The sequence below is a fragment of the Salmo trutta genome, chromosome 35 (genome assembly GCF_901001165.1).
Source record: "Salmo trutta chromosome 35, fSalTru1.1, whole genome shotgun sequence".
Classification (NCBI taxonomy): domain Eukaryota; kingdom Metazoa; phylum Chordata; class Actinopteri; order Salmoniformes; family Salmonidae; genus Salmo; species Salmo trutta.
This window is the reverse complement of record NC_042991.1, coordinates 39,397,625-39,424,833: the sequence shown is the minus strand read 5'-3', so window position 1 is coordinate 39,424,833 and position 27,209 is coordinate 39,397,625. Positions and strand designations below refer to the sequence as shown.

The 27,209-nt window shown below is 42.7% G+C and overlaps 1 protein-coding gene across 1 annotated transcript; it reads left to right on the top strand.

The window, feature by feature from the left end:
* Positions 1 to 11,994: 11,994 nt before the first annotated feature.
* fam167ab (family with sequence similarity 167 member Ab) lies at positions 11,995 to 26,980 on the top strand. The gene is made up of 4 exons (XM_029734431.1): positions 11,995 to 12,402; positions 20,707 to 21,276; positions 23,169 to 23,606; positions 26,705 to 26,980. The coding sequence occupies exons 2-4, from the start codon at positions 21,190 to 21,192 to the stop codon at positions 26,966 to 26,968; spliced, it is 789 nt and encodes a 262-aa protein (XP_029590291.1). The 5' UTR covers positions 11,995 to 12,402; positions 20,707 to 21,189; the 3' UTR covers positions 26,969 to 26,980.
* The last annotated feature ends 229 nt before the right edge of the window (positions 26,981 to 27,209 follow it).

Here is a 27,209-nt window from a genome sequence, read left to right as displayed (position 1 = left end):
TTCCTGCAAGACAGGAATGTCAGTGTTCTGCCATGGCTAGCGAAGAGCCTTGATCTCAATCCCATTGAGCACGTCTGGGACCTGTTGGATCGGAGGGTGAGGGCTAGGCCCATTTCCCCCCAGAAATGTCCGGGAACTTGCAGGTGCCTTTGTGGAAGAGTGGGGTAACATCTCACAGCAAGAACTGTCCAATCTGGTGCAGTCCATGAGGAGGAGATGCACTGCAGTACTTATTGCAGCTGGTGGCCACACCAGATACTGACTGTTACTTTTGATTTTGACCCCCCCTTTGCTCAGGGACACATTATTCCATTTCTGTTAGTCACATGTCTGTGGAACTTGTTCAGTTTATGTCTCAGTTGTTGAATCTTGTTATTTTCATACAAATATTTACACATGTTAAATTTGCTGAAAATAAACGCAGTTGACAGTGAGAGGATGTTTATTTTTTTGCTGAGTTTAGATAATAGTCCATAGGGCTCTGTTCTACATAGATAATAGTCCATAGGGCTCTGTTCTACATAGATAATAGTCCATAGGGCCCTGTTCTACATAGATAATAGTCCATAGGGCTCTGTTCTACATAGATAATAGTCCATAGGGCTCTGTTCTACATAGATAATAGCCCATAGGGCTCTGTTCTACATAGATAATAGTCCATAGGGCTCTGTTCTACATAGATAATAGTCCATAGGGCTCTGTTCTACATAGATAATAGTCCATAGGGCTCTGTTCTACATAGATAATAGTCCATAGGGCTCTACATAGATAATAGTCCATAGGGCTCTGTTCTACATAGATAATAGTCCATAGGGCTCTGTTCTACATAGATAATAGTCCATAGGGCTCTACTCTACATAGATAATAGTCCATAAGGCTCTGTTCTACATAGATAATAGTCCATAGGGCTCTACTCTACAGATAATAGTCTATAGGGCTCTGTTCTACATAGATAATAGTCCATAGGGCTCTGTTCTACATAGATAATAGTCCATAGGGCTCTGTTCTACATAGATAATAGTCCATAGGGCTCTGTTCTACATAGATAATAGTCCATAGGGCTCTACATAGATAATAGTCCATAGGGCTCTGTTCTACATAGATAATAGTCCATAGGGCTCTGTTCTACATAGATAATAGTCCATAGGGCTCTGTTCTACATAGATAATAGTCCATAGGGCTCTACTCTACAGATAATAGTCCATAGGGCTCTGTTCTACATAGATAATAGTCCATAGGGCTCTGTTCTACATAGATAATAGTCCATAGGGCTCTGTTCTACATAGATAATAGTCCATAGGGCTCTGTTCTACATAGATAATAGTCCATAGGGCTCTGTTCTACATAGATAATAGTCCATAGGGCCCTGTTCTACATAGATAATAGTCCATAGGGCTCTGTTCTACATAGATAATAGTCCATAGGGCTCTGTTCTACATAGATAATAGCCCATAGGGCTCTGTTCTACATAGATAATAGTCCATAGGGCTCTGTTCTACATAGATAATAGTCCATAGGGCTCTGTTCTACATAGATAATAGTCCATAGGGCTCTGTTCTACATAGATAATAGTCCATAGGGCTCTACATAGATAATAGTCCATAGGGCTCTGTTCTACATAGATAATAGTCCATAGGGCTCTGTTCTACATAGATAATAGTCCATAGGGCTCTACTCTACATAGATAATAGTCCATAAGGCTCTGTTCTACATAGATAATAGTCCATAGGGCTCTACTCTACAGATAATAGTCTATAGGGCTCTGTTCTACATAGATAATAGTCCATAGGGCTCTGTTCTACATAGATAATAGTCCATAGGGCTCTGTTCTACATAGATAATAGTCCATAGGGCTCTGTTCTACATAGATAATAGTCCATAGGGCTCTACATAGATAATAGTCCATAGGGCTCTGTTCTACATAGATAATAGTCCATAGGGCTCTGTTCTACATAGATAATAGTCCATAGGGCTCTGTTCTACATAGATAATAGTCCATAGGGCTCTACTCTACAGATAATAGTCCATAGGGCTCTGTTCTACATAGATAATAGTCCATAGGGCTCTGTTCTACATAGATAATAGTCCATAGGGCTCTGTTCTACATAGATAATAGTCCATAGGGCTCTACATAGATAATAGTCCATAGGGCTCTACTCTACAGATAATAGTCTATAGGGCTCTGTTCTACATAGATAATAGTCCATAGGGCTCTGTTCTACATAGATAATAGTCCATAGGGCTCTGTTCTACATAGATAATAGTCCATAGGGCTCTGTTCTACATAGATAATAGTCCATAAGGCTCTGTTCTACATAGATAATAGTCTATTGGGCTCTGTTCTACATAGATAATAGTCCATAGGGCTCTGTTCTACATAGATAATAGTCCATAGGGCTCTGTTCTACATAGATAATAGCCCATAGGGCTCTGTTCTACATAGATAATAGTCCATAGGGCTCTGTTCTACATAGATAATAGGATGCACAGCAAAACCACTATATACAGTTGAAGTGGGAAGTTTACATACACTTAGGTTGGAGTCATTAAAACTATTTTTCTTAACAACTCCACAAATTTCTTGTTAACAAACTATAGTTTTGGCAAATCGGTTAGGACATCTACTTTGTGCATGACACAAGTAATTTTTCCAAAAATTGTTTACAGACAGATTATTTCACTTATAATTCACTGTATCATAATTCCAGTGGGTCAGAAGTTTACATACACTAAGTTGACTGTGCCTTTAAACAGCTTGGAAAATTCCAGGAAATGATTTCATGGGTTTAGAAGCTTTTTATAGGTTAATTGACATCATTTGAGTCAATTGGAGGTGTACCTGTGGATATATTTCAAGGCCTACCTTCAAACTCAGTGCTTCTTTGCTTGACATCATGGGAAAATGAAAAGAAATCAGTCAAGACCTCAGAAAACAAATTGTAGACCTCCACAAGTCTGGTTCATCCTTGAGAGCAATTTCCAAACGCCTGAAGGTACCATGTTCATCTGTACAAACAATAGTACGCAAGTATAAACACCATGGGACCACGCAGCCGTCATACCGCTCAGGAAGGAGACGCGTTCTGTCTCCTAGAGATGAACGTACTTTGGTGCGAAAAGTGCAAATCAATCCCAGAACAACAGCAAAGGACCTTGTGAAGATGCTGGAGGAAACGGGTACAAAAGTATCTATATCCACAGTAAAACGAGTCCTATATCGACATAACCTGAAATACCCATCCATGACCCACTTTCAATGCCCTGGCTGAGGGAAGGAGGTTCTCACCTAAGATTTGACGGTACATGGCCCGTCCATCGTCCCTTTGATGCGGCGAAGTTGTCCTGTCCCCTTAGCAGAAAAACACCCCCAAAGCATAATGTTTCCACCTCCATGTTTGACGGTGGGGATGGTGTTCTTGGGGTCATAGGCAGTATTCCTCCTCCTCCAAACACGGCGAGTTGAGTTGATGCAAAAGAGCTCCATTTTGGTCTCATCTGACCACAACACTTTCACCCAGTTGTCCTCTGAATCATTCAGATGTTCATTGGCAAACTTCAGACGGGCATGTATATGTGCTTTCTTGAGCAGGGGGACCTTGCGGGCGCTGCAGGATTTCAGTCCTTCACGGCGTAGTGTGTTACCAATTGTTTTCTTGGTGACTATGGTCCCAGCTTCCTTGAGATCATTGACAAGATCCTCCCGTGTAGTTCTGGGCTGATTCCTCACCGTTCTCATGATCATTGCAACTCCACGAGGTGAGATCTTGCATGGAGCCCCAGGCCGAGGGATATTGACAGTTCTTTTGTGTTTCTTCCATTTGCGAATAATCGCACCAACTGTTGACACCTTCTCACCAAGCTGCTTGGCGATGGTCTTGTAGCCCATTCCAGCCTTGTGTAGGTCTACAATCTTGTCCCTGACATCCTTGGAGAGCTCTTTGGTCTTGGCCATGGTGGAGAGTTTGGAATCTGATTGATTGATTGCTTCTGTGGACAGGTGTCTTTTATACAGGTAACAAGCTGCGGTTAGGAGCACTCCCTTTAAGAGTGTGCTCCTAATCTCAGCTCGTTACCTGTATAAAAGACACCTGGGAGCCAGAAATCTTTCTGATTGAGAGGGGGTCAAATACTTATTTCCCTCATTAAAATGCAAATCAATTTATAACATTTTTGACATGCGTTTTTCTGGATATTTTTGTTGTTATTCTGTCTCTCACTGTTCAAATAAACCTACCATTGAAATTATAGACTGATCCTTTCTTTGTCAGTGGGCAAACGTACAAAATCAGCAGGGGATCAAATACTTTCCCCCCCACTGTGTATATATATATATATATATACACATGAGATGAGCAATGTAGGATATGTAAACATTATTAAAGTGCCGTTATTTAAAGTGACTAGTGATACCTTTATTAAATCCATTTATTAAAGTGGCCAGAGATTTCAGTCTGTATGTTGGCAGCAGCCTCTCTGTGTTAGTGATGGCTGTTTAACAGTATGATGGCCTTGAGATAGAAGCTGTTTTTCAGTCTCTCGGTCCCAGCTTAGATGCACCTGTACTGACCTCGCCTGCACTGACTTTGATATCTTGATCATTTGCAGCTATTTCAGTCTATCAACAGAGAGAGTTCGAGCCCATGGGGAAGAAAGTGAATTAGCACGGAAGAGATTGAGCAATAAAAGCCCTGCGCGTGGTCTTCTTAAATTAGATAGTTTTTCCTTTGTGGAGCACAATACCACGGAGGAGTTTAGAAGGGAGGAACTCCCTCAAACTTGTATTCCATAGGCTGGGATCCACACTATGCAGCTGTTGCAAGAGCACATTTTGTCACTGGCTGTCCACTGGTCACCATAGGGGGAAGTAGGGGTGCTTCAATGTAGTTATCAATAATAATAGTTACATGACAGAGCAGCAGTGTGATTCACATCAATGCTCTATGTAGATATCAATAATAAGTCAAATGATCAAATCAAATTATATTTGTCAACAGGTGTAGACTAAGAGTGAAATGCTTAGTTACGTGTCGTTCCCAACCACGTAGAGAGAAAGAAAATATAGAAATAATAGAAAGTAAAACACGTAATAATAAATACACAATGAGTAATGATAACTAGGCTATATACACAGGGTACCAGGTTATATACACAGGGTACCAGGCTATATACACAGGGTACCAGGCTATATACACAGGGTACCAGGCTATATACACAGGGTACCAGGCTATATACACTGGCTACCAGGCTATATACACAGGGTACCAGGCTATACACACAGGGTACCAGGCTATATACACAGGGTACCAGGCTATATACACAGGGTACCAGGCTATATACACAGGGTACCAGTACTGAGTAATGATAACTAGGCTCTATACACTGGCTACCAGGCTATATACACAGGGTACCAGGCTATATACACAGGGTACCAGGCTATATACACTGGCTACCAGGCTATATACACAGGGTACCAGGCTATATACACAGGGTACCAGTACTGAGTAATGATAACTAGGCTATATACACAGGGTACCAGGTTATATACACAGGGTACCAGTACTGAGTAATGATAACTAGGCTCTATACACTGGGTACCAGGCTATATACACAGGGTACCAGGCTATACACACAGGGTACCAGGCTATACACACAGGGTACCAGGCTATATACACAGGGTACCAGTACTGAGTAATGATAACTAGGCTATATACACAGGGTACCAGTACTGAGTAATGATAACTAGGCTCTATACACTGGCTACCAGGCTATATACACAGGGTACCAGGCTATATACACAGGGTACCAGGCTATATACACAGGGTACCAGTACTGAGTAATGATAACTAGGCTATATACACAGGGTACCAGGTTATATACACAGGGTACCAGTACTGAGTAATGATAACTAGGTTATATACACAGGGTACCAGTACTGAGTAATGATAACTAGGCTCTATACACTGGGTACCAGGCTATATACACAGGGTACCAGGCTATACACACAGGGTACCAGGCTATATACACAGGGTACCAGGCTATATACACAGGGTACCAGGCTATATACACTGGGTACCAGGTTATATACACAGGGTACCAGAGTACTGAGTAATGATAACTAGGTTATATACACAGGGTACCAGGCTATATACACAGGGTACCAGTACTGAGTAATGATAACGTGGCTCTATACACAGGGTACCAGTACTGAGTAATGATAACTAGTGTCGTGTCTTTGGCTATGCCGGATTAAGTGATATGACATGCTAACTTATAAAATGATTTCTCTGTAATTAATATTACCTTATTAATCTAATCATGTAAATGTAATTAACTAGAAAGTCGGGGCACCACGGAAGAACGTTTATAGAGCCGTTATCTTCCGAATAAACTCTTAAAATACTTAGTAATATTTTACATCGATAGCAGTCAATATTAACCCTTGTCTTAGTTTCAGTCTCATAATGAAAGTTGTAAATTCTTGGTTATCTTCACGAACCCTGGCTAACAAGTTGAATCAGCAATACAAAATTGGGTTTAATTATTTATTTACTAAATACCTAACTAATTACACAGAATTACAAATACACAGAACACCAATGATGTCATACAGAAAACGTCCCGGTGGATGGAACCTGGTTACACAAAGGAAAGGGGGTTGGGCTTGAATGAAAGAGCGGGAAGATTTAGGAACAGAGAAACAGCAGCTATGCTATCGTAAATACATTATCTTATGCATTCTAAATTACCGCCCATTTGGAAAAGGAAAATGCAATAAATATTTACTCTGAGCTGCGCTTCGGTAGATTGGTCGTAGATGCTGGCCGGGTTGGCCAACAGATCTTCCTGTACTCGGAACAATGTCTCTGGTGGTAAATTGTATACGTGGTGGTATCTTCGTCTGTCTGTTAGACTGGATCCGTCGTCCGTCCTTTCCTAGCCCACGTCTACAGCGGCCGCTGCTAACTCAACGGCTAGGAAGTATCACTTCTGTAGTGAATAAGCTCAAAGTTCATACCAGTTCATACCATAGCTCACGCCGAGGTTGGCTTAGTTCTGTCCTTGACATGTGTCCTTCTAACGTAGAGGCTGCAGACCTCCCGTACTGGAACTCCTGGTTATCTTTTCGTCAAAGGCTTATATAGTGGAGAGGGGGAAAGGAGGTGTTTCATCGTTTATAACCCCTGTCTCTTCACAGGGTTGGACCACTGATCGAGCAGGGCACTTTCCTTATGAAAACCCAATTCTCTCATTTGGAAGCTAAAATTACATTTAATCTCCTAACAAACAATTTCAATATCAAACATTTCAATTGCATAACAATTCCACGTGACTCTGATAACTAGAGGGTGTATACTTTCTCAGGTACAGTTTATGTCGTCCTGTCATCAGTCATAATGTCTCAGATAACAATGAACTGACCTCCATACTCATTACGTTATCAAGCATATTTCCAACTGGTTTTATTACCAAAATATGGTTCCTTTCCCCATTTGTTTGATGTTCCCAGACTCTCTATATTTAACAGGACAGCAGTCCTTCAGTAGGGTCAGTAAGAGAGGGGAAGGGAGAAAGGTATTTATGGGGGGGGGGGTCATAAACCTTACCCACAGGCCAACGTCATGACACTAGGCTATATACACAGGGTACCAGGCTATATACACAGGGTACCAGTACTGAGTAATGATAACTAGGCTATATACACAGGGTACCAGGCTATATACACAGGGTACCAGTACTGAGTAATGATAACTAGGCTATATACACAGGGTACCAGGCTATATACACAGGGTACCAGTACTGAGTAATAATAACATGGCTATATACACAGGGTACCAGTACTGAGTAATGATAACTAGGCTATATACACAGGGTACCAGTACTGAGTAATGATAGCTAGGCTCTATACACAGGGTACCAGTACTGAGTAATGATAACTAGGCTATATACACAGGGTACCAGTACTGAGTAATGATAAACATGGCTATATACACAGGGTACCAGTACTGAGTAATGATAACATGGCTATATACACAGGGTACCAGTACTGAGTAATGATAACTTGGCTATATACACAGGGTACCAGTACTGAGTCAATGTACGAGGTAGTTGAGGTAGATATGTACATATAACTAGGAATAAAATGACAGATAGTAAACAGTAGCAGCAGCATATGTGTGTTGAGTCAAAAGAGTGCAGAAAGGATCAATGCAGATAGTCTTGATTAACTACTGGTCTTCCTGGTCTTCCTATCTGGGTTGGCGCCCCCCCTTGGGTTGTGCCGTGGCGGAGATCTTTGTGGGCTATACTCGGCCTTGTCTCAGGATGGTAAGTTGGTGGTTGAAGATATCCCTCTAGTGGTGTGGGGTCTGTGCTTTGGCAAAGTGGGTGGGGTTATATCCTGCCTGTTTGGCCCTGTCTGGGGGTATCATCGGATGGGGCCACAGTGTCTCCCGACCCCTCCTGTCTCAGCCTCCAGTATTTATGCTGCAGTAGTTTATGTGTCGGGGGGGCTAGGGTCAGTTTGTTATATCTGGAGTATTTCTCTTGTCTTATTCAGTGTGAATTGAAGTTCTCTCTCTCTTTCTCTCTTCTCTCTCCACACACTAACCACACTACTAACTATTGTTTTCTTTAAGCAATGGCTTTTTTCTGGCCACTCTTCCGTAAAGCCCAGCTCCGTGGAGTGTACGGCTTAAAGTGGTCCTACGGACAGATACTCCAATCTCCGCTGTGGAGCTTTGCAGCTCCTTCAGGGTTATCTTTGGTCTCTTTGTTGCCTCTCTGATTAATGCCCTCCTTGCCTGGTCTGTGAGTTTTGGTGGGCGGCCCTCTCTTCGCAGGTTTGTTGTTGTGCCATATTCTCTCCATTTTTTAATAATGGATTTAACGGTGCTCTGTGGGATGTTCCAAGTTTTGGATATTTTTTTATAACCCAACCCTGACCTGTTTGGAGAGCTCCTTATGTTATTATAGTATATGTTATTATAGTATATGTTATTATAGTATATGTTATTATAGTATATGTTATTATAGTATATGCTATAGTACATATGTTATTATAGTATATGTTATTATAGTATATGTTATTATAGTATATGCTATAGTACATATGTTATTATAGTATAAGATATTATAGTATATGTTATTATAGTATATGTTATTATAGTATATGTTATTATAGTATATGTTATTATAGTACATATGTTATTATAGTATATGTTATTATAGTATATGTTATGGTACATATGTTATTATAGTATATGTTATGGTACATATGTTATTATAGTATAAGATATTATATATGTTATTTTAGTATATGCTATGGTACATATGTTATTATAGTATAAGATATTATAGTATATGTTATTATAGTATATGTTATGGTACATATGTTATTATAGTATATGTTATGGTACATATGTTATTATAGTATAAGATATTATATATGTTATTTTAGTATATGCTATGGTACATATGTTATTATAGTATAAGATATTATAGTATATGTTATTATAGTATATGCTATGGTACATATGTTATTATAGTATAAGATATTATAGTATATGTTATTATAGTATTTGTTATAGTATATATGTTATTATAGTATTTATGTTATTATAGTAAATATGTTATAGTACATATGTTATTATAGTATATACGTTATTATAGTTTATACGTTATTAAAGTATGTACGTATTATTGTATATAAGTTATTATAGTATATATGTTATTATAGTATATATGTTGTTATAGTATATATGTTATTATTGTATACAAGTTATTATAGTTTATAAGTTGTTATAGTATATATGTTGTTATAGTATATGTTATTATAGTATATAAGTTGTTATAGTATATACATTATTATTGTATATAAGTTGTTATAGTATATGTTATTATAGTATATAAGTTGTTATAGTATATAAGTTATTATAGTATATGCTATAGTACATATGTTATTATAGTATAAGATATTATAGTATATGTTATTATAGTATATGTTATTATAGTATATGTTATTATAGTATATGCTATAGTACATATGTTATTATAGTATAAGATATTATAGTATATGCTATTATAGTATATGTTATTATAGTATATGTTATTATAGTATATGCTATAGTACATATGTTATTATAGTATATGCTATAGTACATATGTTATTATAGTATATGTTATTATAGCATATAAGCTATTATAGTATATGTTATTATAGTATATGTTATTATAGCATATAAGCTATTATAGTATATGTTATTATAGTATATGCTATAGTACATATGTTATTATAGCATATGTTATTATAGTATATGCTATAGTACATATGTTATTATAGCATATAAGCTATTATAGTATATGTTATTATAGTATATGCTATAGTACATATGTTATTATAGTATAAGATATTATAGTATATGTTATTATAGTATATGCTATTATATATGTTATTATAGTATTTGTTATAGTATATATGTTATTATAGTATTTGTGTTATTATAGTAAATATGTTATAGTATATATGTTATTATAGTATATATGTTATTATAGTATATAAGTTATTATAGTATATATGTTGTTATAGTATATATGTTGTTATAGTATATAAGTTATTATAGTATATAAGTTATTATAGTATATAAGTTATTATAGTATATATGTTGTTATAGTTATTATAGTATATAAGTTATTATAGTTATTATAGTATATATGTTGTTATAGTATATAAGTTGTTATAGTATATAAGTTATTATAGTATATATGTTATTATAGTATATATGTTGTTATAGTATATAAGTTGTTATAGTATATAAGTTATTATTGTATATACTGTTGTTATAGTACTCTCACGTTCTCATTTACAGCAACGACCTGGGGAATAGTTTCAGGGGAGAGGAAGGGGGATGAATGAGCCAATTGGAAGCTGCGGATGATTAGGTGGACCCAATGATAATGCCATAAACTCATCATTACTGGGATCCTCCTTTTAACACGTGTATTGTGGCATAAATAAGTAGAGGGAAGTCTGATTAGATTGCTCTCATATCCCGACAACAGCAAAAATGGGCTAACTTTAATGAGGATATTGATCCCTGATGATAGGCTACCCCCTTTTTGGTTAGGCTAATGTAGATGAAACAAATGTATTATTTAGTGTCTGTATTTTTTAACTTGTATTTAACTAGGCAAGTCAGTTAAGAACAAATTATTATTTATAATGACGGCCTAGGAACAGCGGGTTAACTGCCTTGTTCAGGGGGCAGAACGACAGATTTTGACCTTGTCAGCTCTGGGATTTGATCCACCAACGCTCTAACCAGTAGGCTACCTTCCGCCCTGTTTCTATAGGGGATGGCTTAATCCAGGTCATTTCTGTAAATTACATTTTTTGTTGATATAGTTGTTCAATTTTCAAATGCTTTCTTTGAAGCACAGTGTTCAATCTCTGATGACTTTGTCTATTTCGCCCTATTTCTATGTGTTCCCCTTTTGTAAAAACAGTAGTGTTTCTGTTGTTGAATAATATAAAACAAAAATAATCGAAATATTTTGCTTCTGTCACAGTTGCTTCAGCGTTGGTTCAACGCAGCCTGGGGGGCACGCAGCTGACGGTCTCAATGGCGCCCTGTTCACTAGTCCTATGGGCCCTGGTCAAAAGCAGTGCACTATAAAGGGAATATGGCGCCATTTGGGAGACCCACAGGCCGAGGCTTTCCCGAGGCGTCTCCTGGCAACCTCGGTCTCCTGACTCAACTGTTTTTGCCCCTCTGCTCCCCCCACTAGTGATGGGCATTCCGAGTATTTTTGGTGAATCGGCTCATTTGGCTCGGTTCACGTAAAGTAACCGGCTCATTTGGCTCCCAAACCGTTCTACGTTCAAAATGTTTAAAAATGGACCCAGAACCATAAAGAAAATTGCAAATCTCCAATATAAAGACCAAAAGTTAGATGGCCAGCAATTTTTTTTATTTTGTTTTACGCACTGAAAAATCAGCGTGGACCAGATTGACGCGCTCTCCCACTGTGTATTGTTTCTACAGTGAGGATTCACCCTCTTTACATCATTATTTTGTAATTTATCTGCAGAAAAACGTTGTTTTGAGTTAAAAAAAACAGTACCAATATGCAAATCAGGGAGCCAAATTAACGGCTCTTTCACCGATCTGATTCGGTTCCCGACGTTCAACAAAAAGATTCATTCAAAAAGAGCCGTTCGTTCGTGAACGACCCATCACTATCCTCTACATTCACTAAAACAAAGTGGACTGAATTCGGACTGAAAGAACTGTTACTTATATCACTGATAGCGGGTGAACTCAAGCATCTCTTCAATGAATTACCTTTAATCAGGGATGGACTGGATTTAATCCGATTGCGTATTAGGTTACGGGAACGTTCCAGGTAAATGTGCGCCATGCATGCGTCTGATTTTTGTTTGCTAATAGCGGATTCCAACACTGCTTTAAATTCTATTATAATTCAGGCCTACGTAAGAGAAGCATACTTGAGCATGATGTATTTTAGCCGTAGAAAAGGCTATACAGCGCAACATGTAACATCACTGGTTTATCCAATGAACTGGAATATCACATTGCGCATTTCAATAAATGTATCATCTTCAATCTCTGAAGTCATTCAGTCATTCAAACGTCATAATATACTACCGCGTAACGCAGCACAGGACTAATCTAAAACATTTTATAAAGGTTTCCCCCCCACCCCCGAAAAAGAAATGCCAGAAACTGCCATGAGAATGTTTTGACGCGGTTGGAATATTAACTCCGACTGCATGCGTAGCCTACTGTCTGGCCTTTTCTCAGGCAGCTCTAATGTCGTCTAAAAGCTTTGTAGATACAGTTTACATATTCTGAACGCGCTTCAATCTTACTGCAATGTTATTGCGAAAGGGGATACAGCCTATAAATTGTAGGGCGCAGTGCACTAGTTATTTCGTATTTATTTAACGCACATTATTTTTTTATCACAGTTCCTTGTTGATCAATAAAATATATCTATAGCCTTCTGTGTGATCAATAGTGATGTGTGTGTGTGTGTGTGTGTGAGAGAGAGAGAATGCACATGTTTTCTGAACAACAGTGTCAGTCAAGACATTCCATGCAGCAGGTAGTCATGACTACAAGACTGATCATTAAAAGTTCAGCAATATCTTGATTAAGAAAACGTTTTTGTCAACAAAAGAGTCCGATCTGAATAAAGATGAGAAGCATTCTATTTGATTGAGGAGTGCCAATGCAATCACATCACCCCTTCCTACCATGACTGTAGAGAGGAGAGAGATTGTAACAATGTCAAGAGGTTATGCTTGCTTCCCAAGTGGCACCCTAGTCCCTATATAGGGCACTAGGGCTCTGGCCTTAGTAGTGTACTAAATAGGGACAAGGATGTCATTTGAGATGTACACCAAGCTCGGATCTTCCTTTAATTCACACAAGCAGACGGTATTATTGTGATGATTTAGGGAGACACACAGTAGCCTAGCTAGCCTACAAAATGGACGTGTTTACTCTGTAGACATTGGTGAACCCCAAGTGACATACTATTTAATAAATAGTCAACAGGGTGTCATTTAAAAAAATACAACCATTGACGTCATGTCCCTGATGGAGATATGACCAGACATGTTGGCTACTGGTCAGACCACAGTTTGGCATGTCATGTTACTGTACTGAGTCACCACCCACTAAATGTCATGTTACTGGACTGGACTGAGTTACCACCCACTAAATGTCATGTTACTGGACTGAGTTACCACCCACTAAATGTCATGTTACTGGACTGAGTCACCACCCACTAAATGTCATGTTACTGGACTGAGTCACCACCCACTAAATGTCATGTTACTGTACTGAGTCACCACCCACTAAATGTCATGTTACTGGACTGGACTGAGTTACCACCCACTAAATGTCATGTTACTGGACTGAGTCACCACCCACTAAATGTCATGTTACTGGACTGAGTCACCACCCACTAATGTCATGTTACTGGACTGAGTTACCACCCACTAAATGTCATGTTACTGTACTGAGTCACCACCCACTAAATGTCATGTTACTGGACTGGACTGAGTCACCACCCACTAAATGTCATGTTACTGGACTGAACTGAGTCACCACCCACTAAATGTCATGTTACCAGACTGAGTCACCACCCACTAAATGTCATGTTACTGGACTGAGTCACCACCCACTAAATGTCATGTTACTGGACTGGACTGAGTCACCACCCACTAAATGTCATGTTACTGGACTGAGTCACCACCCACTAAATGTCATGTTACTGGACTGGACTGAGTCACCACCCACTAAATGTCATGTTACTGTACTGAGTCACCACCCACTAAATGTCATGTTACTGGACTGGACTGAGTCACCACCCACTAAATGTCATGTTACTGGACTGAGTGACCACCCACTAAATGTCATGTTACTGGACTGAGTCACCACCCACTAAATGTCATGTTACTGGACTGAGTCACCACCCACTAAATGTCATGTTACTGGACTGAGTCACCACCCACTAAATGTCATGTTACTGGACTGAGTCACCACCCACTAAATGTCATGTTACTGGACTGAGTCACCACCCACTAAATGTCATGTTACTGGACTGAGTCACCACCCACTAAATGTCATGTTACTGGACTGAGTCACCACCCACTAAATGTCATGTTACTGGACTGAGTCACCACCCACTAAATGTCATGTTACTGGACTGGACTGAGTTACCACCCACTAAATGTCATGTTACTGGACTGAGTCACCACCCACTAAATGTCATGTTACTGTACTGAGTCACCACCCACTAAATGTCATGTTACTGGACTGGACTGAGTTACCACCCACTAAATGTCATGTTACTGGACTGAGTCACCACCCACTAAATGTCATGTTACTGGACTGAGTCACCACCCACTAATGTCATGTTACTGGACTGAGTTACCACCCACTAAATGTCATGTTACTGTACTGAGTCACCACCCACTAAATGTCATGTTACTGGACTGGACTGAGTCACCACCCACTAAATGTCATGTTACTGGACTGAACTGAGTCACCACCCACTGAATGTCATGTTACCAGACTGAGTCACCACCCACTAAATGTCATGTTACTGGACTGAGTCACCACCCACTAAATGTCATGTTACTGGACTGGACTGAGTCACCACCCACTAAATGTCATGTTACTGGACTGAGTCACCACCCACTAAATGTCATGTTACTGGACTGGACTGAGTCACCACCCACTAAATGTCATGTTACTGTACTGAGTCACCACCCACTAAATGTCATGTTACTGGACTGGACTGAGTCACCACCCACTAAATGTCATGTTACTGGACTGAGTGACCACCCACTAAATGTCATGTTACTGGACTGAGTCACCACCCACTAAATGTCATGTTACTGGACTGAGTCACCACCCACTAAATGTCATGTTACTGGACTGAGTCACCACCCACTAAATGTCATGTTACTGGACTGAGTCACCACCCACTAAATGTCATGTTACTGGACTGAGTCACCACCCACTAAATGTCATGTTACTGGACTGAGTCACCACCCACTAAATGTCATGTTACTGGACTGGACTGAGTTACCACCCACTAAATGTCATGTTACTGGACTGAGTCACCACCCACTAAATGTCATGTTACTGTACTGAGTCACCACCCACTAAATGTCATGTTACTGGACTGGACTGAGTTACCACCCACTAAATGTCATGTTACTGGACTGAGTCACCACCCACTAAATGTCATGTTACTGGACTGAGTCACCACCCACTAATGTCATGTTACTGGACTGAGTTACCACCCACTAAATGTCATGTTACTGTACTGAGTCACCACCCACTAAATGTCATGTTACTGGACTGGACTGAGTCACCACCCACTAAATGTCATGTTACTGGACTGAACTGAGTCACCACCCACTGAATGTCATGTTACCAGACTGAGTCACCACCCACTAAATGTCATGTTACTGGACTGAGTCACCACCCACTAAATGTCATGTTACTGGACTGGACTGAGTCACCACCCACTAAATGTCATGTTACTGGACTGAGTCACCACCCACTAAATGTCATGTTACTGGACTGGACTGAGTCACCACCCACTAAATGTCATGTTACTGTACTGAGTCACCACCCACTAAATGTCATGTTACTGGACTGGACTGAGTCACCACCCACTAAATGTCATGTTACTGGACTGAGTGACCACCCACTAAATGTCATGTTACTGGACTGAGTCACCACCCACTAAATGTCATGTTACTGGACTGAGTCACCACCCACTAAATGTCATGTTACTGGACTGAGTCACCACCCACTAAATGTCATGTTACTGGACTGAGTCACCACCCACTAAATGTCATGTTACTGGACTGAGTCACCACCCACTAAATGTCATGTTACTGGACTGAGTCACCACCCACTAAATGTCATGTTACTGGACTGAGTCACCACCCACTAAATGTCATGTTACTGGACTGAGTCACCACCCACTAAATGTCATGTTACTGTACTGAGTCACCACCCACTAAATGTCATGTTACTGGACTGGACTGAGTCACCACCCACTGAACAGAGGGTCCTATGGTGAAGGTGGGGTTATGGTATCGGCAGGCATAAGCTACGGACACCGAACATAATTGTATTTTATCGATGGCAATTTTAATGCACAGAGTTACTGTGACAAGATCCCGAGGCCTATTGTCGTGCCATTCATCTGCCGCCATCACCTCATGTTTCAGCATGATAATGCACGGCCCCAATTCCTGGAAGCTAAAAATGTCCCAGTTCTTCCATGGCCTGCATACTCACCAGACATGTCACCCGTTGAGCATGTTTGGGATGCTCTGGATCGACGTGTACCACAGCGTGTTCCAGTTCCCGCCAATATCCAGAAACTTCGCACAGCCATTGAAGAGGAGTGGGACAACATTCCAACAGGCCTCAATCAACAGCCTGATCAACTCTACGTGAAGGAGATGTGTCGCGCTGCATGAGGAAAATGGTGGTCACACCAGACACGGACTGGTTTTCTGATCCACGCCACTACCTTTTTTAAATCAGTGACCAACAGATGCATATCTGTATTCAGTCACGTAAAATCAAATATATTAGGGCCTAATGAATTTATTTCAATTGACTGATTTCCATATATGAACTGTAAACTCAGTAAAATCTTTTAAATCGTTACATATTGCGTTTATATTTTGTTGTTCAGTGTAGTAAGCCAAGAGAGAGGAGAGGTGTGTTTTTGGCAGGACTGCTGATCTCTGTAAGATCATTGGTTGATGTGATGTATTAATTAAGGTCTAAGGTTGGAGTCGGAGAGATTAGGTCCCGGGACTCAGTCCAGTAACATGACATTTAGTGGGTGGTATCAACCGTCTCAGAGTAGGAGCGCTGACATAGGATGACATTTCTACCACATTGTTGAATACTTGTTTCTGATTGGTTTGAAAGGCATGCTAGGTTGTACATTATTTCTCTGTAATGCATGGCAACAACCAACAGCTATGAAGTAGTTCCCACAAAACCATATCAGTAGTTTTTTATTTATTTTAATTTTATTTTTCCTTTATTTATACAGGTTTATTCTCATTGAGATAACATCTCTTTTCCAAGAGAGACCTGGTCCAATAGCAGCAAGGGGAACAACATTTCAGACAAAACAAATTACATACACTAACACAACATTAAACACAACTATAAACACACACACACTAACACAACATTAAACACAACTATAAACACACACACTAACACAACATTAAACACAACTATAAACACACATACAGTACAACAAAAATATATTACATTTAAAAACAAACATCTTGACTAAAAACAGCTGGCCTAAAAACAATTACACTCTTCTATGATATTTACATCGATCAAGTGTTTAAACTCCACCAACGAAACTAAATCATCAAATTTTATAATGTTCAGGAGGGAATTCCTGGTCCACGGAGCTGAGTAACTAAAACTATTTCTACCATGACCTGTTCTAATTTTTGGTACTGCTAGAAGCAAATGAGAATGGGACCGTAATTTATATTTATTTACCAATCTGACTAAAAAAGAACAGAGATAAAATAGCATTTTACCCAATATGGCCTTATAAATCAGTGTATACCAGTGTTTAAGCCTACTCAAGGTCAATGACGACCAGCCAACAGCGCTGTAGAGATCACAATGATGTGTTAGACGTTTCTGATTGGTAATGAACCTGAGGGCTGCATGATACACTGAATCAAGTGCTCTCAGGGTAGTGGCTGAGGCCTGCATATATATAACATCACTACACTCTAAAACCGCCAGTAATGTACATCGTACCAGCTCCTTCCTGGTCTCAAAAGAAAAACAAGCCTTATGCCGGTAATAAAAACCTATTTTCAGCTTGAGCTTCCTTATCAAGTTCTCTACATGCACAGTGAAGCTCAGCTTATCATCAATCCACACACACAAATATTTGTACACTTTAACTTGCTCTATATTATGTCCAGCCAATATACCAATGACATGATTAGTAACATGCCTGGCATTTGGAAATACCATGCATTTTGTTTTTCCCGAATTTAGAATCAGCTTTAAAATCATACAGATTCTGTTGTATGATGTTAAATGCTCTTTGGGCATTTTCAAAAGCTAAAGATAAACTACTACCACTTGAATAAAGAACAGTATCATCTGCATAAAAATGAACATCAGCTGTTTCAATCAGATCCCCCAATGTTGTTGATATACAAAATGAACAACAGTGGGCCCAAAGTAGAACCTTGCGGAACACCTGAGCACACCTCTATGGACTCAGATTTACAACCATCCGCCATTTACACATTGTGTACGATTTGATAGGTAATTTATAAACCAATCTAGAGCATGACCAGTAAATCCCCAACATTTTAACCTTTGCACTAACACAGCATGGTCCACGGAGTCAAAAGCCTTTCGACAAATCAGTAAAAACAGACAGCACAATGTAACTTCTTATCAAGAGCACAGTGGATGTCATTCAAAACCTTGAAATGTTGCTGAAACAGTGCTGTGGCCAGACCTAAAAACCCTGATTGCATTCCATTGAAGATGTTAGTTCTGTTTGCACGGTTGTTACACACACAAAAAAAAAACATTTGTTACTGATTCTACAACGTTTCTCATTGGCTTGATGGTCATTCTAGAGTCTGTATTGTAACAGTGGTTTCTCAAAACCTTTCCTCGGGGACCTCCCATCTTGTTCAAAGGATTTGATTTGATTCAGAGCTATACACACCTGATTCAACATGAATCAGGAATCGATTCAACGTGTTAATTCATTATGAAGCAATTGAAAAGATGACTCAAGTGAGCTAGTTCAGAGCTATGACATTAGTGAAATAGTCTGGGGGGGGGTCACGTGTCTCCGCGACGAGAGGTTTGAGAACCCCTGCATTCTAATCAAATCAAACTTTATTTATACAGAACTTTTCAAACATGGAATACAGCACAATGTGCTTCACAGGAAAAAAACTACAAAAATATAAACTCAAATATTTACTACATAACATGAGGATAAAAAAACTAAAGAAGAACAATAAAAAATGAATTATATTATACATTAAAACCTGTTGAGGACAGACGTTCCGCTCGCCAAATATCCAATGGTAGAGCGTGGCGCGAAATACAAAAACCTTAAAAATGCTACAACTTCAATTTCTCAAACATATGACTATTTTACACCATTTGAAAGACAAGACTCTCGTTAATCCAACCACATTGTCCGATTTCAAAAAGGCTTTACAGCGAAAGCAAAACATTAGATTATGTCAGGAGAGTACCCTGCCAAAAATAATCACACAGCCATTTTCAAAGCAAGCATATATGTCACAAAAACCCAAACCACAGCTAAATGCAGCGCTAACCTTTGATGATCTTCATCAGATGACACTCCTAGGACATTATGTTATACAATACATGCATGTTTTGTTCAATCAAGTTCATATTTATATCAAAAACCAGCTTTTTACATTAGCATGTGATGTTTCCGAACTAGCATACCCACCAAAAACTTCCGGTGAATTTAATAATTACTCATCATAAACATTGACAAAATACATAACAATTATTTTAACCTCTCTAGGGTAGGGGGCAGTATTTTCACATCCGGATAAAAAACGTACCCGATTTAATCTGGTTATTACTACTGCCCAGAAACTAGAATATGCATATAATTGTTTGATTTGGATAGAAAACACCCTAAAGTTTCTAAAACTGTTTGAATGGTGTCTGTGAGTATAACAGAACTCATATGGCAGGCAAAAACCTGAGAAGATTCCTTACAGGAAGTGGCCTGTCTGACCATTTCTTGGGCTTCTACACTCTCTTTATTGAAAACTGAGGATCTCTGCTGTAACGTGACACTTCCTACGGCTCCCATAGGCTCTCAGAAGGCGGCAAAACGTTGAATGATGCCTTTGCAGCCCATGACTGTACGGCCGCGTTCCAAACGGTTTCCTGTTACCTGTGTACTGTACGGCTGCGTTCCAAACGGCTGAGCTGAATCCTTTTAGTCAAGTCATTTCTGATTTGGTCAGTCCAGAGAAGCTTCAATCTGCTTTACTCAGCAAGTGTGAAAAAAAACTCATTATATTTGACATCATTGTTTTTCTCTGTTCGTGTTTTTGATTCGTAGACACAAGAGGACATCTCATCCTCATCCCAGACTGGAAACACCAAGGATACACAGAGGAAGCTTTGAAGAGGGAGCTCTCAATGAAGGAGACTTTTCAAAGTGCCTTAAATCCTAATCTCGATTACCTCTTGTCTTTATGCTGTCTTCATAAAGAAACCGTCAGAGCCAGTCAGAATGATGATGCAAGATCTGGAACTTCCTTCTCACACCCACAGAGGATTATCTATTACATTTAATTAAACCACAACACAAAGGGCCATAACCACCATTTTACAGCGTAGAGCTACAACAATCTAGAACACAGGTAGAACAAAGAATTGTTCTAATCTATTCTCACAAGATCTACAACCACCCTCTCACAAACACAAGTCAGAGCGACGGAGGCCCCCGGTGAAGAGTACATCATACTGCGACCAACTTCTCTTGACTACTACCACTAGTTTGATTCTGGTGGCCACGTGTGGTTTTTATTCCCGGGTTGTCATGGAAGCAGGCTCCACCCCCAGGATCAAGGTGTATAGTGCCTGGGACCAGGTGGAAGAGACAGACCAGGTGGAAGAGATAGACCAGGTGAGAAACAATCTGTCCCTAATGACCACACCCGGTATACTGCCAAAAGAAAATGGGCCTCCCATCTGAGCCTGGTTTCTCTGTAGGTTTATTCCTTCTGGGGAGTTTTTCCCCAATAGCCTCGCGAGCCACACTGATATTCTAGGGAGTTTTTCCCCAATAGCCTCGCGAGCCACACTGATATTCTAGGGAGTTTTTCCCCAATAGCCTCGCGAGCCACACTGATATTCTAGGGAGTTTTTCCCAATAGCCTCGCGAGCCACACTGATATTCTAGGGAGTTTTTCCCAATAGCCTCGCGAGCCACACTGATATTCTAGGGAGTTTTCCCCAATAGCCTCGCGAGCCACACTGACCTTCTAGGGAGTTTTTCCCCAATAGCCTCGCGAGCCACACTGACCTTCTAGGGAGTTTTCCCCAATAGCCTCGCGAGCCACACTGACCTTCTGGGGAGTTTTCCCCAATAGCCTCGCGAGGCACACTGACCTTCTGGGGAGTTTTCCCCAATAGCCTCGCGAGCCACACTGACCTTCTAGGGAGTTTTCCCCCAATAGCCTCGCGAGCCACACTGACCTTCTGGGGAGTTTTTCCCCAATAGCCTCGCGAGCCACACTGACCTTCTGGGGAGTTTTTCCCCAATAGCCTCGCGAGCCACACTGATATTCTAGGGAGTTTTTCCCCAATAGCCTCGCGAGCCACACTGATATTCTAGGGAGTTTTTCCCAATAGCCTCGCGAGCCACACTGATATTCTAGGGAGTTTTTCCCCAATAGCCTCGCGAGCCACACTGACCTTCTAGGGAGTTTTCCCCAATAGCCTCGCGAGCCACACTGACCTTCTAGGGAGTTTTCCCCAATAGCATCGCGAGCCACACTGACCTTCTGGGGAGTTTTTCCCAATCGCCTCGCGAGCCACACTGACCTTCTAGGGAGTTTTTCCCCAATAGCCTTGCGAGCCACACTGACCTTCTAGGGAGTTTTCCCCAATAGCCTCGCGAGCCACACTGACCTTCTGGGGAGTTTTTCCCCAATAGCCTCGCGAGCCACACTGACCTTCTAGGGAGTTTTTCCCCAATAGCCTCGCGAGCCACACTGACCTTCTAGGGAGTTTTCCCCAATAGCCTCGCGAGCCACACTGACCTTCTGGGGAGTTTTTCCCAATAGCCTCGCGAGCCACACTGACCTTCTGGGGAGTTTTTCCCAATAGCCTCGCGAGCCACACTGACCTTCTGGGGAGTTTTTCCCAATAGCCTCGCGAGCCACACTGACCTTCTAGGGAGTTTTCCCCAATAGCCTCGCGAGCCACACTGACCTAGGGAGTTTTTCCCCAATAGCCTCGCGAGCCACACTGATCTTCTAGGGAGTTTTCCCCTATTGCCTCGCGAGCCACACTGATATTCTAGGGAGTTTTCCCCAATAGCCTCGCGAGCCACACTGACCTTCTAGGGAGTTTTTCCCCAATAGCCTCGCGAGCCACACTGACCTTCTAGGGAGTTTTTCCCCAATAGCCTCGCGAGCCACACTGACCTTCTAGGGAGTTTTTCCCCAATAGCCTCGCGAGCCACACTGACCTTCTGGGGAGTTTTTTCCCAATAGCCTCGCGAGCTACACTGACCTTCTGGGGAGTTTTTCCCCAATAGCCTCGCGAGCTACACTGACCTTCTGGGGAGTTTTTCCCAATAGGCTCACGAGCCACACTGATCTTGCGAGCTTCATACAGTACATGTAGCATATATTTATGTCAGCCCGCGACAGTAGTCTGGCTCGCGAAGCTAGTTTTTCCACTGTGCTTCTGCTTTGGGGTCTAGGCCGAGTTACTGTAAAGCACAATTTTCTGAATTAAAACAGGCTTTAATAAATTAATAAAAACACATTTGATTGATTGATTGACCAGGTGGAGGAGGAGAAGGTGGGTTCGGCTTCAGAAGACCATCTGATGACCCTCAAAGCCCTGGCGCAGAAGCTGAGGCTGGAAACACGGAGGTTGTCCTACCTCGAGTGGAAGACCCTTTTAGAGGCCCGTAGCACCAAAGTCCTGATCACACCACAGCAGAGCACCAGGGACTTAGTGAGGCCAGAAGAGCAACGGGTAGTGTCCCAGAGTGAGGGCAGGTCAGACAGTCAGAGCACCAAATGTCTGGCTGAACCACAGCTACAACAAGAGCTCCATGCAGAGCGACAAGAGGAGCAAGAGAAGCCCAGACGACAGCCGGGGGAGACCAGAGAGAGCTTCCTGACCTCGGGTTTGATCTGGAAGCACAGCCTGCCCTCTGGACTGCTGAGGAGATTTAAGAACATCGATGAGGCTGTGGGGTGGCTCAGGAAAGAACTGGTGAGAGCAACAGAAGTATTGTTGACTGTTTCCTGGTTTAGTGCTGTACCTCCAATACAACTGAATTCAAATGAGAGGGCCTTCCTGTCAATGCTAGGGAGAGGGGCTTCCTGTCAATGCTAGGGAGCGGGGCTTCCTGTCAATGCTAGGGAGCGGGGCTTCCTGTCAATGCTAGGGAGAGGGGCTTCCTGTCAATGCTAAGGAGAGGGGCTTCCTGTCAATGCTAGGGAGAGGGGCTTCCTGTCAATGCTAGGGAGAGGGGCTTCCTGTCAATGCTAGGGAGAGGGGCTTCCTGTCAATGCTAGGGAGAGGGGCTTCCTGTCAATGCTAGGGAGCGGGGCTTCCTGTCAATGCTAGGGAGCGGGGCTTCCTGTCAATGCTAGGGAGCGGGGCTTCCTGTCAATGCTAAGGAGCGGGGCTTCCTGTCAATGCTAAGGAGAGGGGCTTCCTGTCAATGCTAGGGAGAGGGGCTTCCTGTCAATGCTAGGGAGAGGGGCTTCCTGTCAATGCTAGGGAGAGGGGCTTCCTGTCAATGCTAAGGAGCGGGGCTTCCTGTCAATGCTAAGGAGAGGGGCTTCCTGTCAATGCTAGGGAGAGGGGCTTCCTGCCAATGCTAGGGAGAGAGCTTCCTGTCAATGCTAGGGAGAGGGGCTTCCTGTCAATGCTAGGGAGAGGGGCTTCCTGTCAATGCTAGGGAGAGGGGCTTCCTGTCAATGCTAGGGAGCGGGGCTTCCTGTCAATGCTAGGGAGCGGGGCTTCCTGTCAATGCTAGGGAGCGGGGCTTCCTGTCAATGCTAGGGAGAGGGGCTTCCTGCCAATGCTAAGGAGAGGGGCTTCCTGTCAATGCTAGGGAGAGGGGCTTCCTGTCAATGCTAGGGAGAGGGGCTTCCTGTCAATGCTAGGGAGCGGGGCTTCCTGTCAATGCTAGGGAGCGGGGCTTCCTGTCAATGCTAGGGAGAGGAGCTTCCTGCCAATGCTAGGGAGAGGGGCTTCCTGTCAATGCTAGGGAGAGGGGCTTCCTGTCAATGCTAGGGAGAGGGGCTTCCTGTCAATGCTAGGGAGAGGGGCTTCCTGTCAATGCTAGGGAGAGGGGCTTCCTGTCAATGCTAGGGAGCGGGGCTTCCTATCAATGCTAGGGAGAGGGGCTTCCTGTCAATGCTAGGGAGAGGGGCTTCCTGTCAATGCTAGGGAGAGGGGCTTCCTGTCAATGCTAAGGAGAGGGGCTTCCTGTCAATGCTAAGGAGAGGGGCTTCCTGTCAATGCTAGGGAGAGGGGCTTCCTGTCAATGCTAGGGAGAGGGGCTTCCTGTCAATGCTAGGGAGAGGGGCTTCCTGTCAATGCTAGGGAGAGGGGCTTCCTGTCAATGCAAGGGAGAGGGGCTTCCTGTCAATAATAGGGAGAGGGGCTTCCTGTCAATGCTAGGGAGAGGGGCTTCCTGTCAATGCTAGGGAGAGGGGCTTCCTGCCAATGCTAGGGAGAGGGGCTTCCTGTCAATGCTAGGGAGCGGGGCTTCCTGTCAATGCTAGGGAGAGGGGCTTCCTGTCAATGCTAGGGAGCGGGGCTTCCTGTCAATGCTAGGGAGAGGGGCTTCCTGTCAATGCTAGGAAAAGGGGCTTCCTGTCAATGCTAGGGAGAGGGGCTTCCTGTCAATGCTATGGAGAGGGGCTTTCTGTCAATGCTAGGGAGATGGGCTTCCTCTCAATGCTAGGGAGAGGGGCTTCCTGTCAATGCTAGGGAGAGGGGCTTCCTGTCAATGCTAAGGAGCGGGGCTTCCTGTCAATGCTAGGGAGAAGGGCTTCCTGTCAATGCTAGGGAGAGGGGCTTCCTGTCAATGCTAGGGAGAGGGGCTTCCTGTCAATGCAAGGGAGAGGGGCTTCCTGTCAATAATAGGGAGAGGGGCTTCCTGTCAATGCTAGGGAGAGGGGCTTCCTGTCAATGCTAGGGAGAGGGGCTTCCTGCCAATGCTAGGGAGAGGGGCTTCCTGTCAATAATAAGGCCAGACTACACCCTCTGTTGTTGAGTCCAGACCACACCCTCTGTTGTTGAGGCCAAAATACACCCTCTGTTGTTGAGGCCAGACCACACCCTCTGTTGTTGAAGCAGACCACACCCTCTGTTGTTGAGGCCAGACCACACCCTCTGTTGTTGAGGCCAGACCACACCCTCTGTTGTTGAGGCCAGACCACACCCTCTGGTGTTGAGGCCAGACTACACCCTCTGTTGTTGAGGCCAGACTACACCCTCTGTTGTTAAGGCCAGACCACACCCTCTGTTGTTGAGGCCAGACTACACCCTCTGTTGTTGAGGCCAGACTACACCCTCTGTTGTTAAGGCCAGACTACACCCTCTGTTGTTAAGGCCAGACTACACCCTCTGTTGTTGAGGCCAGACTACACCCTCTGTTGTTGAGGCCAGACTACACCCTCTGTTGTTGAGGCCAGACTACACCCTCTGTTGTTGAGGCCAGACCACACCCTCTGTTGTTGAGACCAGACTACACCCTCTGTTGTTGAGGCCAGACTACACCCTCTGTTGTTAAGGCCAGACTACACCCTCTGTTGTTAAGGCCAGACTACACCCTCTGTTGTTGAGGCCAGACTACACCCTCTGTTGTTGAGGCCAGACTACACCCTCTGTTGTTGAGGCCAGACTACACCCTCTGTTGTTGAGGCCAGACTACACCCTCTGTTGTTGAGGCCAGACTACACCCTCTGCTGTTGAGGCCAGACTACACCCTCTGTTGTTGAGGCCAGACTACACCCTCTGTTGTTGAGGCCAGACTACACCCTCTGCTGTTGAGGCCAGACTACACCCTCTGTTGTTGAGGCCAGACTACACCTAGGGCTGTTGCGGTGACTTTATTACCGACACACTGACATTAACATCTACTGTCAACATTAGATTTATCCGACTAAATTATCCGATCACTCCTTTTAATAAAGGCAACGTTTCTACGTTCACAGAGACCGTATTCACGGTAACCTTTGCATCTGTCGGCTCAATCGGATATTAACGTTAAATGTCATTGGCGTTACAACACAGATCTTCCCCGCCGGTTTGAATCTAGGCCTAAATCTCTACCCCCCCCCCCCCTCCAGAAGGAAATGCCTCTCCAGGACCAGCAGTTGGCCCATCAGCTGATGCGTCTCCATAGCGACATCAACAAACTGAAGATCGAGCAGACGTGTCACCAGCACCGCCGCATGCTCAACGATGCCACCTACGGGCTGGAGGAGAGAGATGAGTTGAGCGACCTGCTCTTTGACTCCCCCGTCACCCCCGGGTTCGGACTCTCCACCCCGCTGAGACTCATAGGGGTCACCAAGATGAACATCAACTCTCGACGCTTTTCCCTCTGCTAGCAGTAGAGAGAGAGAGAGCTCTGCTAGCAGGAGAGAGAGAGAGAGAGCTCTGCTAGCAGGAGAGAGAGAGAGAGCTCTGCTAGCAGTAGAGAGAGAGAGCTCTGCTAGCAGGAGAGAGAGAGAGAGAGAGCTCTGCTAGCAGGAGAGAGAGAGAGAGCTCTGCTAGCAGTAGAGAGAGAGAGAGAGCTCTGCTAGCAGTAGAGAGAGAGAGCTCTGCTAGCAGTAGAGAGAGAGAGAGCTC

Bases quoted from the DNA above. Each gene is read 5' to 3' on its own strand.
- fam167ab (XM_029734431.1), top strand. From the start codon at position 21,190: ATGGAAGCAGGCTCCACCCCCAGGATCAAGGTGTATAGTGCCTGGGAC. The intron at 21,277-23,168 runs GTGAGAAACAAT...TTGATTGACCAG, and splicing joins AGGTGGAAGAGATAGACCAG to GTGGAGGAGGAGAAGGTGGG. The intron at 23,607-26,704 runs GTGAGAGCAACA...CCCCCCCTCCAG, and splicing joins GGTGGCTCAGGAAAGAACTG to AAGGAAATGCCTCTCCAGGA.